The sequence below is a fragment of the Phaenicophaeus curvirostris genome, chromosome 5, assembly GCF_032191515.1.
Source record: "Phaenicophaeus curvirostris isolate KB17595 chromosome 5, BPBGC_Pcur_1.0, whole genome shotgun sequence".
Taxonomy (NCBI): Eukaryota; Metazoa; Chordata; class Aves; order Cuculiformes; family Cuculidae; genus Phaenicophaeus; species Phaenicophaeus curvirostris.
The window spans coordinates 63,958,967-63,975,102 of record NC_091396.1 but is presented as its reverse complement, the minus strand read 5'-3'; the positions used below and the strand labels follow the sequence as shown (position 1 = coordinate 63,975,102).

The window sequence follows — 16,136 nt, the reverse complement described above, 5'->3', positions numbered from 1 at the left end:
GGGATTTGTCTGAAAGTTGTTTGTGTTTTTTAATATTTTTAAAATATTCTGAGGGAAATTAAAATTTCAAATGAGTGAGCCAGATGTTGGTGCTTTGACCAAATAAAGATGTGTAGGAGTGTTTGTAATCTACTGAAATATTTTTCAAGAATTCCGTATCTCTTTAATGATTGGATTTCTATTTCATCTGAAGCTACAGGGTGATGTGATAGAAACTGAAAGCATTTTGTACCTTGCAGTATCTAGGAGATTTATTCAAAGTAAGATATAGCAGAGACAGGAAATTTGGAAAGCAAATAATGCAGATAAAGTAAATGTTATGTTAGGTGTTTAATTATATCACATTGGCTGTTAAAATCTGTTGGTAAGACAAATGCTATGTAGATCCTGTGGGAATTGGGTAAGGAAAAGTAGTAAATCATTGAACAAAAGTGGCACATTTTGTAGCTTGAACTGTCCCTTGGTTGGCTAATACCTAAGCTATGTGAAGGTCACCAGTCAGTGGAAGAAAAGTGATTCTGAAAGAGTAAGGGAACACTTGTTCTAGAAAGTGGCTGATACAAGATTAAAAGAAACCTTGCTTCAAAAAATAAAGTTGAAAACAATTAAAGGCAAGCTAGTCCTGAAATTAAATTTTATAATCATGATATATTTGTTCAATAATAAGTCCACTGCTTTTTTTTCTTCTCCACTACAAGCCAGTGTCCAGAAACACTGTCACTTTGTTGGCTTATGTTTTATGTTCTTTCCATACTGCTTCGTTTAGTGATATTTATGTAGGTAACAAAAAGCAAAAAATAAATAAAAAAATTCACAGTATGAAATATATGTTAGGAAGAAAAGAAACTTGCAGTTTTGTTCAATGAAATCAGTGCTGCTAATTATGTTAACTATGTATTTTTTTTAACATAAATATTCCACAGCCTTCTTTCCTGCTAACACCTTGTTTTATTTTGTCTGTCAGTGAGAAGAAGAAAGAGAAGGAGCGTGAAGAACTGTGGAAAAAACTGGAGGATTTGGAATTAAAGAGAGGTCTTAGACGTGATGGAATAATTCCAACTTAACAAAAACACAAAACAGCATTATTAACCTGTGGAGTCACACATTTATGTAGTAGAAGATGGAGCAACAGTTTTCTGTATTGTGCAACTTTACAGTAGATTTCACATTTGTTTCATTATTACAACAGCACTGTATATACCTGTCTCTAAGTAAAGGAAAAAAATAAGGACTTTCATCCAAAGTTTGGACAGCAGATGGACTTCTCAGAACTTTGCAAACATAATCGTTATTTTAACCCTTCTTTAAAACCAGTCTTCAAAGATCTGTTGATGAAAATTGCGATGTCAAATTCCATTGTCAGGACCTGTTCCTTATTTATCGTTAGCAGAGAGTATAATACAACTTTCAAATGTGAACAATCTTAAAATTTAGCTTGTCTTTCTGCTAAACTGTTAAGTGTATTTATAGTAAAAGAGAAAAAAGACTGTCATTTCCTTATGAGTTTGTGTAACATCCTCCTTCTCTGGATAACTTTACTGTAATTTGACTTCTTTTCCTTTTGCACATCTTCATGAGTTGAATGTCCATTCAGATCAGGGCCATGAAAAACGTAGGTCCTGAATAAAAGTTTTGTTTACTGGTGTGAGCATTTTTTTAGTACCAGGCTGTCTCTGGTGCTTCCTTGATTTGAACATTAGGAATGAAAAGACAAGTAGGTGATAAACATAGTAGGAAAGGGAGCTTTGGATTAATGCATTTATTTGTTGCAAATCCAAATTAGTGTCCACAATCCTTTAAAAATGGGCAATGGTATCACCCTGGACTTCAGTATCTAACCAGTATTAGTGATACAACATTGGTCACACATACTGGAGTTGTTTTAGAAGTACTAATTGCTAAATTATTGCAGTATGTTTTTATTGGACCATTTCAAAAGATTAAAGAAAAACGCTAAACAGCGCAAGCATGAAATTGATCTCCAGTGGTCGTGGATCTAATTGGAAATTGAGTTGAGGTAGCAGTTTGGACTGTTTGGAGTTGTTGCCTTACTTTATAATATGTATTTATAAAGTGTTCCAGCAAAAGAGGATGTAGCCTCTAAGAAACATATTATAGTGTTTTTGTGGTTCTAGTACTCTTACTCGTCACAGTACCAGCCCTATGATCTTAGCTGGAAAGGATTCTGGATAATATACTTCTGCATTCTCATCTGGATGCTCATTCCTAACTACTGTATTTGTTACCAAAAGTGGTTCTACAAATGCTACTGAAAAAAAAATATGGAAATCCTAATGTTCTGAGTATTAATAATAAAGTTTAAAATGCTTTTATATCAAAGGTGCATTGTGACCAAATTGTTTAAAACAAAAGAAAAAATACAAAAACAAAGAAGAGGGCTGTATTGTAAGTATACATTATTGGCTATCTGCTTTGTATTTGGAAGTGGAATCTTACATCTTTGGTAGGTAAAATGCTGATAAGACTTATGTACAGTATATATTTAGCTAATGCAGTTGCATTATTATATACCGAAAGGTATGTGTTTCGGGATTTTTCTTCAGGATGCTTTTGAACTGTTATAGACATATGACAACAGTGAATTGATAATCCGAAACCATCAATCCAGCAGTATTTACAGTATAAAACAGAGTTGGTGTTCATGAGTCTTTGTGATAGTTGCAAACATGAATTTATGACCTGTTGCCATTGATAGAAATACAGTATAAATACAAGCTTGTATATTTTTCTTCCTACCATTTAAACATACAGTAGAATTTGAAGTTTTCTTGTTTTCAGGCACAGAAAAGCGGTAAAAAGTAATTCCCTCCTAGACTACTGACTGTTTCAGGATTATCGGGTCAGTTTGTACTCCTTGGTCTGTGCACACAAATGTTGTAAACTCAGCGATTTTGTAAAAACTTGACACTGTTAATTCTGGAAAAAAAAAAAGAAAAGATGGAACTAGTCATATGCAACACCAAACAGAACATGGTTTAATGGGATTAATATGAGCTTCTTTTAAGAACACTGACTGGGACGCAATGTAAATTAGGCAGTTACTGTCATAGTTGAAACATTTTATTTTAAAGTGCTGAAGCAAAGATGCAAGCTGAAATACTGAAGATTAAATGAATTTATAACAAACCCATGTCCCTTGGCCCTTTGATTTTGACAGTCTTTTATTTCTGTTACCAAAACAAATGTTTGCTAGTGTGATTTCTGTGTGAAATGATCATGCTTTACAAGAGAGTGGACTTAAACTCATACTTAAAGACTATGTTCAATTGTGTATAACTGAGATGGAATGGAGGAAAAAGGGTTAATATTTTCCACCTGGTGGAGTAAAACACAACAATGTGAAATCAGAAAAAGCACCTTGTCCTGTACTTAGAGTTTAGGTGAGTGTTGTTTGTTCATAACTATTTTTGGTTTTGACATGATGTTCTGGTATTGATCATACAAAACTGAGGAGAACCTGATGGGTTGCAATATTTTGTTACCTCTGATGTTACCTCTGTTGTGGGGGTAGCAGGCAGTATCTAGAGTTTATAGATGATTTATCACTTCCGAGAAAGAATGTTTCTTTAAAGCGAATAAGACGATGTGGTATTAGTCACTTGACTCTAAAAGGATGACACGACACTAGGTTGCACTGTGCGATGTACATGAAGAAGCACTTGCCGCAATGATACAACTGTACCCCCAGGATCCACCGTTTGGTGCAATCCAAATGCAGTGTCCTGCCACTCTGCAGAGCTCCCATGGGTGTCAGTTGGAGTTGTAGGCAAAGAAGGCAGCAACGAATGGGCCCAAGTGTGATCAGTGTGTCTATTTAATTTGCGTTTGTTTGCTTCTTGAGTTAACTACCTTTATTTGTGTAAATGTCTTTATTAACTGCTTGTACAGCAGTTGCTGAGTGGTCGCTGGCGTCCTGTACCATATTGGTTTCAGGAGAAAGGATTGAATGCTCTCTGGTAAAAGGAAAGAGCTGCATTTTCAGTACTAGGGCATTGCATCAGGTCATGGGGATATAACAACTGTAGAAGTAAAGTTCCTCTCGTATACTTCAAATTGAGCGCACATTGCTTTTTTCATCTTGCAACTCTCCCTTATAGTTTTCCTTTCATTGCCTTTAAAGGGTTTTGTCTTTCTTCCTAAGCTTTGGATGCTTTAAATAGAAGTATTCTAATGCCATTGGAGCCTTGGCTAGCAGGGTTACAGTAAATATAATCTTGCTTTTGTTAGCATAAATAAAAGGATTTAATTTATTAGTTTATCTCCTCCTATATATGGGAAAATCGAGGGTGTTTGAGCCAAGAATTGCTTGAGTAAGAAATATAACAGCTGTACTTACATTATAGATGTGGAAGTACAGCCTCAGGCTCTCTAACTCTATGGAAAGGAAGAATATATTAGGAGCGTTAAAGAATTCTTTATTGTTTTGTGAGGAGTGGGAAAGACCGGATCCTTTTCCTCTCACATAAAACGGAGATACCTTGCTTTTAGATCTGTCTCGGAAGGCAAAGATGACCTTTTCTCTTAACTGTGTAACGATATCCTCCTAAAGCAGTTGCCCTACAAGACAAAGGTGACAATGCGCAAGATTGAAGAATGTTTTTATTTCCACACATCTTTTTTTTTGGTTTTGCTCACTTGCTTCCTTTAGCGGCTCTGCAGTGAGCCATGAATTAATTTTTCTAGTGGGTGTGTGCAGCAGGTTTTGTATAGCCCATTTGTTTTTTTTTGTTTCGAAGTCTATGAAACAGTATCTTCTATGGCACTAAGTTTGAAAACTTTTATCCTAGTGTTGCTTCCCATCCACAGAAGCATACGCTTCTATCGTGACCTCTCTGGATACAAGTTTTTGTTATTTGGATCACTCACTGTAAATATGTTGTATTCATAACCTCATGCGACGATGAGGAGTTTTCAAATATAAATAGTACCGATACATTTCTTGTTGTTGTCCTATTTTTGATTGTAGTATAGCGAATGGCCTGTCATGCTTTTTGTTTAAAGGTTAGCATTAGATTCATAGATCTTAATATTTTAGCATTTCATTGTTTAAGCAGGAGAGGGCAGCAAAAGTTCATTTTTCCCCATAGGAATGCTCTGGTCCATTACTGTTTTTAAACTTAGATGCATTTAACTCTCTGTGGGTAGGGGGAGGGAAAAATGAAACATTTTTTTATATATATTGAAAGGTGCATATGAAAATATATAGACTGGTCCAACCAGACTGTGAAAATGTCTTCTACTCTACATTGAAGTAATAATAAAAGAAAATCACCTTCCACCTCTGGATAAAATACAAGCAGGTCTTAAGTTCTTGGATTCAAATGTCATTCTTTGGAAATAGTTTACTTTCTTAAAAATGGTATCAAAGAAACTCAAACTCAGTGGTGCTCCCAGCTATAAATGTGTAATCCTCCTCTTTTGCACATGCTCAAGAGGCTCTGTACTGTGGGTGCATCTAAATAAAGAAGCAATGAAGTGTTTTCCAGGTGCTTGGCTTTTTTTTCCACCTCCTTCCATCTAGACTTCATGTAGCTATTCAACAGTGAACTTCCAGTGATCATGTACCCGTTTGTGTGTATGAACTGTAAGGATGCCTTTTTGAGGAAAAAACCCACCCAAATGATGAGGTGGTAGCTTAAGTTTCTGCTTGGATTACTGCAGTGAACGCTCAAGTTTCATTAAGTTTACTTTTTAGAAATCCTTATGTGATAATGAGCATCTTGATGCTGCACGCAACCGTCCTGGTAAAGGAGGTAAAGAGCAGAGGATACAGAAGAGACATTAGATCCACACTGCTCTTCATAAACTCTTCAGTCCTTACAGTCCACAGCTGTTGAAGGAACTTGTTCTTTTATAGCATCACTCTACTGTTCAGCCTTGTGCTGCTTTGCCTTGAAGTCTGGAAGTGAGGACAAAGGCTTGAGATGGTTAAGTGTGTGGGAAACTCCTCTGGAGAGAACTGTGGATAGAGCCTGGTGAGGGTTAATGCTGATAAATGGCTTTAGCAGAAGTGCAGCAGGTACAGATGCTGCAATAATACTGGAGACAAAATATATTCAACATCTACTTTGATTTTAAAGTAGCGGTTGCCTCAGCAATTTATTTCAGTATCCGAATTCTTAAAAATGCTTTCCCTTTTTATTTTCCCAAATTAAATTTTCAGCAGTTGGATCTTGTGTGCCTTTGTTAGAAGAGCTAATTATCACACATCTCTCTAAATATTTGTAAGTGATCTGAATGTTGTCTTACAAATAGCACGTCTCTACTTTTCATAGTGCAAGGCAAGTATCTTCCAAAGAAGTTAACAAAAAAAAAGAGAAGATGCAGTAAGTTGGCCTTTAGGGCACAATTTGTCTTCAGAACCTGCAGCTTAGAAAACAACCTCTAAAGGACTGGTATTAAATTAGTTCCCTACTGTTTGTAATGATAGTTGCTTCGCTAGTTTTTCATCTTTGTCCTTCCTTCATAGGAATGTTTTGGATTCTCTTATTGTAAGAGCGGAGCTCCTAGTTTATCTTGCATGAAGTTTAGACCCCATCCCAAGTATGTATTCAAATATTGTTTCAATGTACAGTAAGGCAATATCTTGAGAATCAAACTGGAAACTGATACAATGTCTTGCCTTGTGAGTTTGGAGCTATCTATGGTTTTAAAGATAAAATGCTGAAGCCAAAGCCAATGTTCTCAATTTGTTAGTAAAAACCTTGGAAGGAAATGTAGTAACCTGCTGTGAGTAGTGACAGCAGACTTCTGGAAGTCTCCACCATGTGAGAAATAGTCATACTGAAAATTTATCTTACTATTTTTATGGTTTTTTTTTCTTGTTTTTTGGGGTTTTTTTTTTTGGTTTGGGAAGATCTTCCAAGGAGAGAACAAGAGAGGGATATTCTATATAGCTTCTGAAAATCCTGTTTCTGAAACTCTTACTTTATCACCACCCGGGGCAAGTTTTTGCTTGCGTACAGAGTCTCTACGCTTCACCAACAGAGAAAGTGGCAACCCAAGAGGCAGGATTTATGGAGAGTATGGCGAGTGGAGCTGTGCGCCAGGGGTACGTACAGCAACTGCAGCCAAAGCAGAATGAAGCTTGAGCATAATTACCTTGGCTGCAGAGAAGGAAAGGTGCTGTGTTTGTACAGGGATGTGTGCAGACCTCCAGCAATGACAGGCAGAGGTTACCTGCAAACCTCTCTTCTGAACTGCGTGGGCTTGGGTTGAATTTGAATCTTCACCTTCTGGGGAAGCAGATGTTGTGGTCTAGCTGTCTTATCAAACTGGTCAAACAGTCCAGGTCAACTTGGGCATCTTTTAATTGTGTCAAATGCACTGAGTGGGACTATAGATGGAGTTCATCAGTCATTCCTAAGACTATGTGATGACTGCCATGCATTTCTAGATATTACTTTGGCTTGGTAGATAACGTACATAAGTAGAAAATTGCTGTATGCTTAACTATCTTGAACTAAGATGGGCATCTCCATTAGACAGTCTTCATTTCAGGCTTCTTAGAGGCAGCAGGGTAAAGTCTGCGGTTCACAGGTGGTCAAGTAAACTGAAACTTGGCAAAACACACTCTTGATTTTTGGAGCAAGGAAATGTGGATTTCAGACAGTGGTAATTACTTTATTAGCCCACAGACTATTTCACAAATACAAAGGGGTATTACCGCTATGTGCTGTCTGTGACACTCGGCGGACAGTAATTGTTCATATGGTGAGTGATTATATACCAGATTTTGAAGGTCTATTCTGGCCAGACAAAAATTACCCTGAGGGATACAAAGGGAAGAAAATTTCCTACTAGTGAGGTGCCCCGTGCCACCCCCCTTCCTCTTTGTGCTGCTGAGTGATGCCAGCTTCGAGCACCAGGCTCTGCAAACACAAGCATGAAGACTTGCAGTGGGTTGAACATAAGCAAAATATTTTGTTCTATTCAATAAATTATAGTGAGGGGACAGGGCTGGTGATGAGGGACCAGTGGGTATTTTAGCCTTATCCAAGCAAATGCCCTTCTTTGTGTTCAGCTAAAGAACTGAGGGGTTTTTCAGAGGACCTGTGGAGCCTTGTTCTCACCAGACCTCACAAGGAAGCTCTGCTTGAGCAGAAACTGTGCTGTAAGGCTTTTTTTTTTTTTTCTTTTATTCAGATGCAATTCTGTTTCTGTGATGATTGAATCTCTCTCAAGATTTCCAATATGAATCATTAAATGGCTTCAAGCTCCACCAGGGGAGGTTCAGGCTGGACATTAGGAAAAAATTTTTCATGGAAAGGGTCATAGGGCACTGGCAGAGGCTGCCCAGGGAGGTGGTTGATTCACCTTCCCTGGAGGGGTTTAAGGGACGGTGGACGAAGCGCTGAGGGACATGGTTTAGTGTTTGACAGGAATGGTTGGACTCGATGATCCGGTGGGTCTCTTCCAACCCGGTGATTCTATGATTCTATGATGGTTACATTGCTTTTGCTGCAGCCCAGGATACGGTTGGCTTTCTGGCCTGGGAGTGCAATCTGCCAGCTTATGTTGAGCTTCTCATCCATCATCACCCCCAAGTCCTTCTCTTCAGGGCTCCTCCCAACCCATTCTCTGCCTGGCATTGCCCTGACCTGGCGATGTGTGTGCAAGTCAGGACCTTGCACTTGGTGTTGTTGAACTTCATGAGGTTTGCACAGGCCCTCCTCTCACGCTTCTCCAGGTCCCTCATAGATGAAGGGAACAACATCCCGTCTTGTTGCTTGGGAGGCAGGGAGGAAAGTTCTGCTGTCTGGGACAGATAGCATGTGAAAGTCTCTGTGGTGTCTGCTCTTCTCATTCTCTTTGCTGTATTGGGTGTATCTCTTCATTCACCTCAATCCAGCACAGCAACACTTCATAATGAGAGCTGCTTTCAGGTTAGAAACCTGGCCACGAGTGGCCTCGAGCTGGAGCCAGAGGCTCGTGTATTCCACTGTGGTCCTGAAGAAGCAGAACAAGTGAACGGCTAAAGGCGTTCTTGCCCTCTCCAGAACAACGTTCTTCCATTGTCTGTAGCTGGGCCCTGGTCTTGTTAAACCAATATGACCTGGGGAAGAGAGAGTGCCAGCCGTTTCCAAACATTTGGCTACCCCAAATCACACCTACTGCTGAACAAAGGATGAGGGTCACCCATAGCATGGTAGCAGAGTTTTTTCCTCCTCTCTAGCAGCTTTTTCTTTTTTTTTTTTCCCTGTGCTGGTGATGCAAAATGCAAGACAACAAGAAGAGCCATCAACCAGAGTACAAGTGAGGTCACTGAGAAGATCGGGGGTTAATCCATTAATCCATTGCAAAGGACAGGGTAGAGTGGAACATAACTCTGCTGAGCATGGAGAGCTTTAACAGGCCACGGCAACAGCGGCATGAAAGATGCGACCACTCCAGCAGAAGGAAGGAGTGAAGCACACACATGCGCTGCCAAGGTCTTTTGGTCACCACTGAGTCAGTCCCACTGGAGGTGCGATTGGCAGATCCCACGGACAAATTCGAACCGGACCGTGATCTCTGGACTTTGGCAGGGTGGCAAAGCTGAAGCCTGGCCTGAGAGCAGGCGCTGTGGCTCAAATTCCTCGCTGTGCAAGCACGACTCAGCAATACCCATCACGGTGCTATACTGGGCACTGGCATCTCCACAGGGTTAAGTTCCGGCCAAAGCATTCCCCCACCTCGGATAAAATGTCTTTGTATTTCTGCAGAACACTATTCAAAGCACTGGCTGATGGCACTGCCGAAGCTTTCCTGAAGAGTTTCCCAAGCTGTGGGTGAGAACCAGAGGCACAATGGAGAACAGGTTGTGACCTGAATAGCACGTTGTTGAGTCGTTTCATAAAGTCATTAGAAGAAACTTCACGCTCCTGCTAGAGCTTTTGCAGTTCTTTTTCCACGTGCCTTCCTCAATCTGGAATCTGCCCTCACCCTTGGGGCAGGAGACGAGGCTTTAGGGGGGTCAGAGACAGTGGGAAAGCCTCATGCCAGGGGGCGGAGGGCTGGTTACTTCTGTCAGGGCTAGAACTTATTCCATAAAAGGTTGTGATCCCTGTAGCCCCTCTTCACGTGCTTTGACTGCCCCAAGAGGAGTTACAGGCTGCAAGAGATGTTTGGCAAGCTGAATTCAGAGAGCAGAAAGCACAGATCGAACAAGTGGCTGAGCAATTGAATGGGTAAAGTCGCTCCCTGCCACAAATTGCAGCCGCTGTCTGACGAGCGGATTAAAATGACATGTCCCCAAAATGCTGGCAGAGAACGGTGGACAAGTTGTTATTTCCAACCAACGTCCTTCCTGGAATCACGCATGTTTCGTGAAACAGTTAATGGAACCTGCTGTCCAAGCGTTCTGACCCGGTATCGTCACAGTACAGTTTATTATACAACAGCGGCATTACAAGGCCATGATTGTGGATTATTAGTCCTGTTACAATTATTACAATATCACACAGGGTAAGGTTTGAGAAGCAAAAGTGTCATGGGAGACAGTACTTAAGGGCAAGGAAGCCCATGAGGGCTGGGAGCTGTTCCAAAAGGAAATCCTAGCGGCTCAGGAGAAAGCTTGGTTGAACAGAGAGATCTTGAGTGATATCAAGAAGAAGAGAAACATCTATGGGCTCTGGAAGAGGGGACAGGCCTCTTGGGAAGACTACAGGAGGGAAGTGAGATTGTGTAGAGAAAAATCAGAAGGGCTAAGGCTCAACTAGAAATCGGATTGGCAAAGTCTGTGAAGGATAACAAAAAATCTTTCTATAAATATATGAATAATAAAAGGAGGACTAGAGAGACCATACAGTCCCTGTTGGATGCAGAAGGAATAACAGTGACAGGGGATGAGGAAAAGGCTGAGGTACTTAATGCCTTCTTTGCCTCAGTCTTTAATTGTAAAGAAAGTCGTTCCATCTGTGTACAAACCCAGGAGCTAGAGGAGCAAAATGAGGCTCCTGTGATCCAAGAGGAGGTGGTCAGAGCCTTGCTTGCCCAGCTAGACACCCACAAGTCTATGAGGCCGGATGGGATTCATCCAAGAGTATTGAAGGAGCTGGCGGATGTGCTGGCCAAACCCCTTTCCATCATCTTCCAACAGTCCTGGAAGACTGGGGAAGTCCCACTGGACTGGAGGCTGGCTGATGTTGTGCCCATCTACAAGAAGGGTCGTGGGGAGGATCCAGGGAACTACAGGCCTGTCAGTCTGACCTCAGTGCCAGGGAAAGTCATGGAGCAGGAGATCTTGGGTGCTATCATGAAGCACATGCAAGAGAACTGGGTGATCAGGCCCAGTCAACACGGGTTCACAAAAGGCAGGTCTTGCCAAACTAACCTGATCGCCTTCTATGACAAAGTGACTCAGCTGCTGGACGAGGGAAAGGCTGTGGATGTATCTTCCTGGACTTCAGTAAAGCCTTTGACACAGTTTCTCACAGCGTTCTGCTTGAGAAACTGTCACCTCTGGCCTGGACAGGTGCACACTCTCCTCCTTCTCCTTCTCCTTCTCCTTCTCCTTCTCCTTCTCCTTCTCCTTCTCCTTCTCCTTCTCCCTCTCCCTCTCCCTCTCCCTCTCCCTCTCCCTCTCCCTCTCCCTCCCCTTCCCCTTCCCCTTCCCCTTCCCCTTCCCCTTCCCCTTCCCCTTCCCCTTCCCCTTCCCCTTCCCTCCCTAGGCAACGCTCATTCCTTATTGCAGCCCCAAACAACATGCCTCTTACCTGGAGCTCATACAGACTCCAGTTGTTTTGTTTGAGCCTGCTCCTCCTGCCTTCCAGAGCTGATGCCCTCATTGCCCATCCTTTTGTGGGATCCCTGGTAGATCAAGCTGTGCCTCTCACCTGGCTTTTCTCTCCTTTGCTAACATGAGTATGTGAAAGTCCTGGACATACTTGGTAAGTCAGTAATGATCCAAAATCATTGCTCAGAGAGAAGGTTATATAGAAAAGTTGTGTGTGTTAACCTGGAACAGAGTTTGTCCCCCTACAGATGGGGATTATGTTTTTATCTCAAAAATAAATCCATGTTTTTCTATCCACAGCTAAAATTTTTTTAAAAAAGAACATTTGATTTTTTTCACCTTGGGTGCACTCATACTCTCTTGAATGATGGAGGTCTTCCCTCTTCTAACTACAGAAACATGATGAAACAGATTAAGTACAGCTCTTCTGTAAACTGCAGGACTTAATTCTCTTCCTGCCAGAGTCAATGCTGGAAGTCCTGTTGCAGTTGCCAAAAATAAAATAAAGACGTGCGAGTAGATTGGACAAATCTGCTGTGTATATATGGGAAACCGGTCAGTACTAACAGGAGTGATGTGGACTCATTTCCTCTTCCTGCAGCAAATTTATTCTATTAATATCATCTACTATTGTGTATATATTATCCAGGTGACCTCTAGAAAGCTTTTTATGGATATAAGCTTCAAAGACAATGTGCGATCTCAAGCTGCTTCCTTCCTGTTTTGCAATGATGCATGCATCAGCTCCAGAGAAAACTTGAATAAATGTGTGCTGCATTATTTGTGAACAGTACGTGAGCAGACAGGTAACCTCTTATGCACGTACAGTAGAATCCAACACCTTGATGTTAAGTAGAGGCAGTTTTTCTGGACACGATCTCTGCATACAAAAGATCTGGTTATAAACAGGGCATCATTGTTCAAAAGATTATATTCTGCTACTGGGGAAATAGAAAATAATTCTTTTGCTTTCAGTAGCAGGAGATTGCTCTTTGCTGGTGCAGTTGTCATTTCGCGAGCAGTGTTACTAACATACTGTCTTATCTGCTCTGAGACTCTCTATTATTGTTACATACCTAAAAAAAAACCCTGCTTATCTAGTCTCTGATATAAAAAAAAATGGAAATTAAGCAATGTAAATGCATTTTCTTTCTTTGTTTGGAATGCATACAGGAGAGGTATTTTATACAGACTGCAGTAAACATTAGTGTGACGCTGAGAGGAAAGGTACATATTGTTGTTTTGGCACCTGCAATGGAAGTGGACTGACATTTTGTAGACCATAGAAGAAGGTACCTTGCATGAAGTGCGCTGATGTGATCCACACCTGCAGAGGAGAAGGAACTCTGGGGAAAAATATGGGTCTGGAATGAAGTTTTGTATTTGGGTGTACGACAATGAGGTAAAAACGAAGACCAGGCAAAACCTGTTCCAACATTTATCTTACTTCAGAGATGATCAGAAGTTTAAGAAATTAGAGAAATGAGTAATTTTCGAACATGTCAAATCTGTCTATACCTGGGAAAAGACTTTACTCAAATCCTTCCAGCGTATCAGGATATGGTTGTCATAGCTGTGTCAAAGGCTGAGTCCGGATCTCTCGCTCTGACTGTGCTGTTCTGGTGGTTGGACACTATAGTTTTGTATCTCAAGGCAGCAGTTCCTTAGGTATATGGATGAAAACATCAGTGACGCAAGTTTAGTGCATCTGACATAGAATCATAGAATCACCAGGTTGGAAAAGACCCACTGGATCATCGAGTCCAACCATTCCCATCAATCACTAAACCATGTCCCTCAGCACGTCGTCCACCTGTCCCTTAAACTCCTCCAGGAATGGTGACGTAACCACCTCCCTGGGCAGCCTCTGCCAGTGCCCAATGACCCTTTCCGTGAAGAATTTTTTCGTGATGTCCGGCCTGAACTTTCCCTGATGGAGCTTGAGGCCATCTCCTCTTGTTCTGTCCCCTGTCGCTTGGGAGAACAGGCCAGCACCCTCCTCTCCACAACCTCCTTTCAGGTAGTTGTAGAGAGCAATGAGGTCTCCCCTCAGCCTCCTCTTCTCCAGGCTAAACACCCCCAGCTCTCTCAGCCGTTCCTCATAAGGCCTGTTCTCCAGCCCCCTCACCAGCCTCGTTGCTCTTCTCTGGACTCACTCCAGAGCCTCAACATGTAATGCCACGTGATAGGAATTTGGAGGGAAGGGCACCCTGAATTGTTACCTATTGCGTATCTCCATAGGTGTGCAACCCCCTTAATCTGGCCTCGGAGTGGGGTTTAGAGAAGTTGAAGTGCTGAAGACAGGTTTCCTTGGTTTTCTTCATAGTAGCTGATATGAGGCTGTGTTTTGGATTTGTACTGTAAACGGTCTTGATAATGCAGTAATGTTTTAGGTTTTGCTGAACAGGGCTTACGTACAGTCAAGGGCTTTTCTACCCCTCCCCCCACCCCACTAGCGAGTAGGCTGGGGGAGCACAAGAAGCTGGGAGGGGACAACTGGGACAGTTGACCCCAACTGACCAAAGGGACATTCCACACCATATGACAGCCTGTTCTGCCTATAAATCTAAGGGAAGAAGAAGGAAGAGGGGGACACTAGGAGTGATGGTGTTTGTTTGTCTTCCCAAGTGAGTGTTATGTATGATGGAGTTATGCTTTCCTGGAGATGGCTGAATGAATTAATTACTTGTTTTGTTTTGCTTGCATATGCAGCTTTTGCTTTACCTAGTAATTACCTATTAATCTGTCTTTATCTCAACCCCTGAGTGAGCAAGTGGCTATATAGTGCTCGGTTGCCGACTGAGGTTAAACCATGGCTACAGAGTAACAGAAGGAGTGGGGAGCTGTATTTAGCGCCTCCAACCATTTCCTACGCCCATGTGTGAAACAGGTTTGGCAAAGGAGAGATTCCGAATAAAACAATCTCTAGATGAAATGCTACAAGCCTTGTTCAGGCACATATAAAGATTCAGTGCCCAATGGCTTTAGTGACAGAAACATCTTGATGATGGTGATAATAAGGCCAGACCCCAAAACAGGGATTCTTGCACCTTGGTTTGAAGTTTCTGCATCTCTGTGGTGTGGAGAATCCTCATTCCAGAGTTGCTCTTGGGTCAGGCGGGGAGACTGAGTGGGCAAAACCTTCGCTGCTCATCTTAGAGTCACTACCTGTTCCTTATGTATTAGAAGGGGGTTTGGGAAACCCTTGCCTTAAACAGAAACCCTGCACAGATGCAGTTCTGCACATGCAATCAAAGAAATAAAATGGCACAGGAGAACAGAGGAGCCAATTTAAATCAATCTGTCAACGCTGTGGCTCCTTGGATTAAAAAAAAAAAGGTACTTTCTCAGTTGAAAAAGCCTGTGCAACTGTGATGTACAGAAGCTGCCATTGTTGCTGATGTCTTTACAGATATGTTGTTAGTTCCATCACAGTTCTCTGAGTCTCTGAGCTAGGCAGTGTGTCACCCAAAGCTGAAAATTGGTAACTGTTGCCCTGTGGCCCTTGGTTTTTTACTAGTACCTGTGTACTAGTGTACTAGTACTGTGTACTAGTACCTTTTCAGCACCCTGAGGCCAGTCTCTGTGGGGTGGATTTTATAAGACGGGTGCAGGCCAGCATTGCTTTTCCCTTTCAGTGTCAGTGGAGGTTTAGCCATTGCTGGACTCCTGAAAATTTAAGCTATGACGTTGAGCAACACTAAGGCCAAGGGTTCAGAAATTCAGTTTCATACAACCAGATCCTGCAGGATATCTGATCTCTTTGTACAGTCATCATTGGCATTAATTAAGGAGGCAAACCTTAACTTTAGTTTCCTAGCCTAATGTTTAAGGTCAAACTTAACATTTTATTGTCTTTTCAGCTTGATCTGTGAGTAATTTGTAATGCATTTTCCTTACAAAGCAACATCTGCACGTGGTATTCTTTACATATTGAAGGAGTTCAGAGCCTTGTAGTATATCAAGTTGGGTGGGAATCCCTGGGGTCCAGTTTGGCACACTATTCTGAAAATATACCTTTTAGCTGTTTCACTGGTGGGTTTCAACTCAAACAGCTGACTGAGGGTTTTAACAGCTGGGTTTCAGCATCTGTTTGCCACATGCCACTTGCCAGTAAAGAAAGAAATTATTATACTGGGCCATTATTTACATGTTTGACCTTTGAGCATGAGAGGACAAAGCAGACATTGTCAGAATCAAATATAGTATGAAGCCCTGTGAAGTATGAAACGTATCTTGTTAGACTGTCAGATCTTTATAAATTAATCTCATTTTATTTTTTTATCAGGATTTGTCTATCTAATCTAATTAAAGTAGACATGCCATGGGCAGGGACACCTCCCACTGGATCAGGTTACCCAAGCCCCATCCAACCTGGCCTTGAATATCTCCAGGGATG

The 16,136-nt window shown here is 41.6% G+C and overlaps 1 protein-coding gene across 2 annotated transcripts in view; it reads left to right on the top strand.

Annotated features, from left to right (window-relative positions):
* The window catches only part of PPP2R5E (protein phosphatase 2 regulatory subunit B'epsilon), a 74,257-nt gene extending 71,110 nt beyond the window's left edge, over positions 1-3,147 (top strand). For both annotated transcript variants that reach the window (XM_069856879.1, XM_069856877.1), the window contains exon 14: positions 965-3,147. In XM_069856879.1, coding sequence (XP_069712980.1) covers positions 965-1,064 — 100 coding nt within the window. In that variant the 3' untranslated portion in view covers positions 1,065-3,147. The remainder of the gene's footprint in view (positions 1-964) is intronic.
* The last annotated feature ends 12,989 nt before the right edge of the window (positions 3,148-16,136 follow it).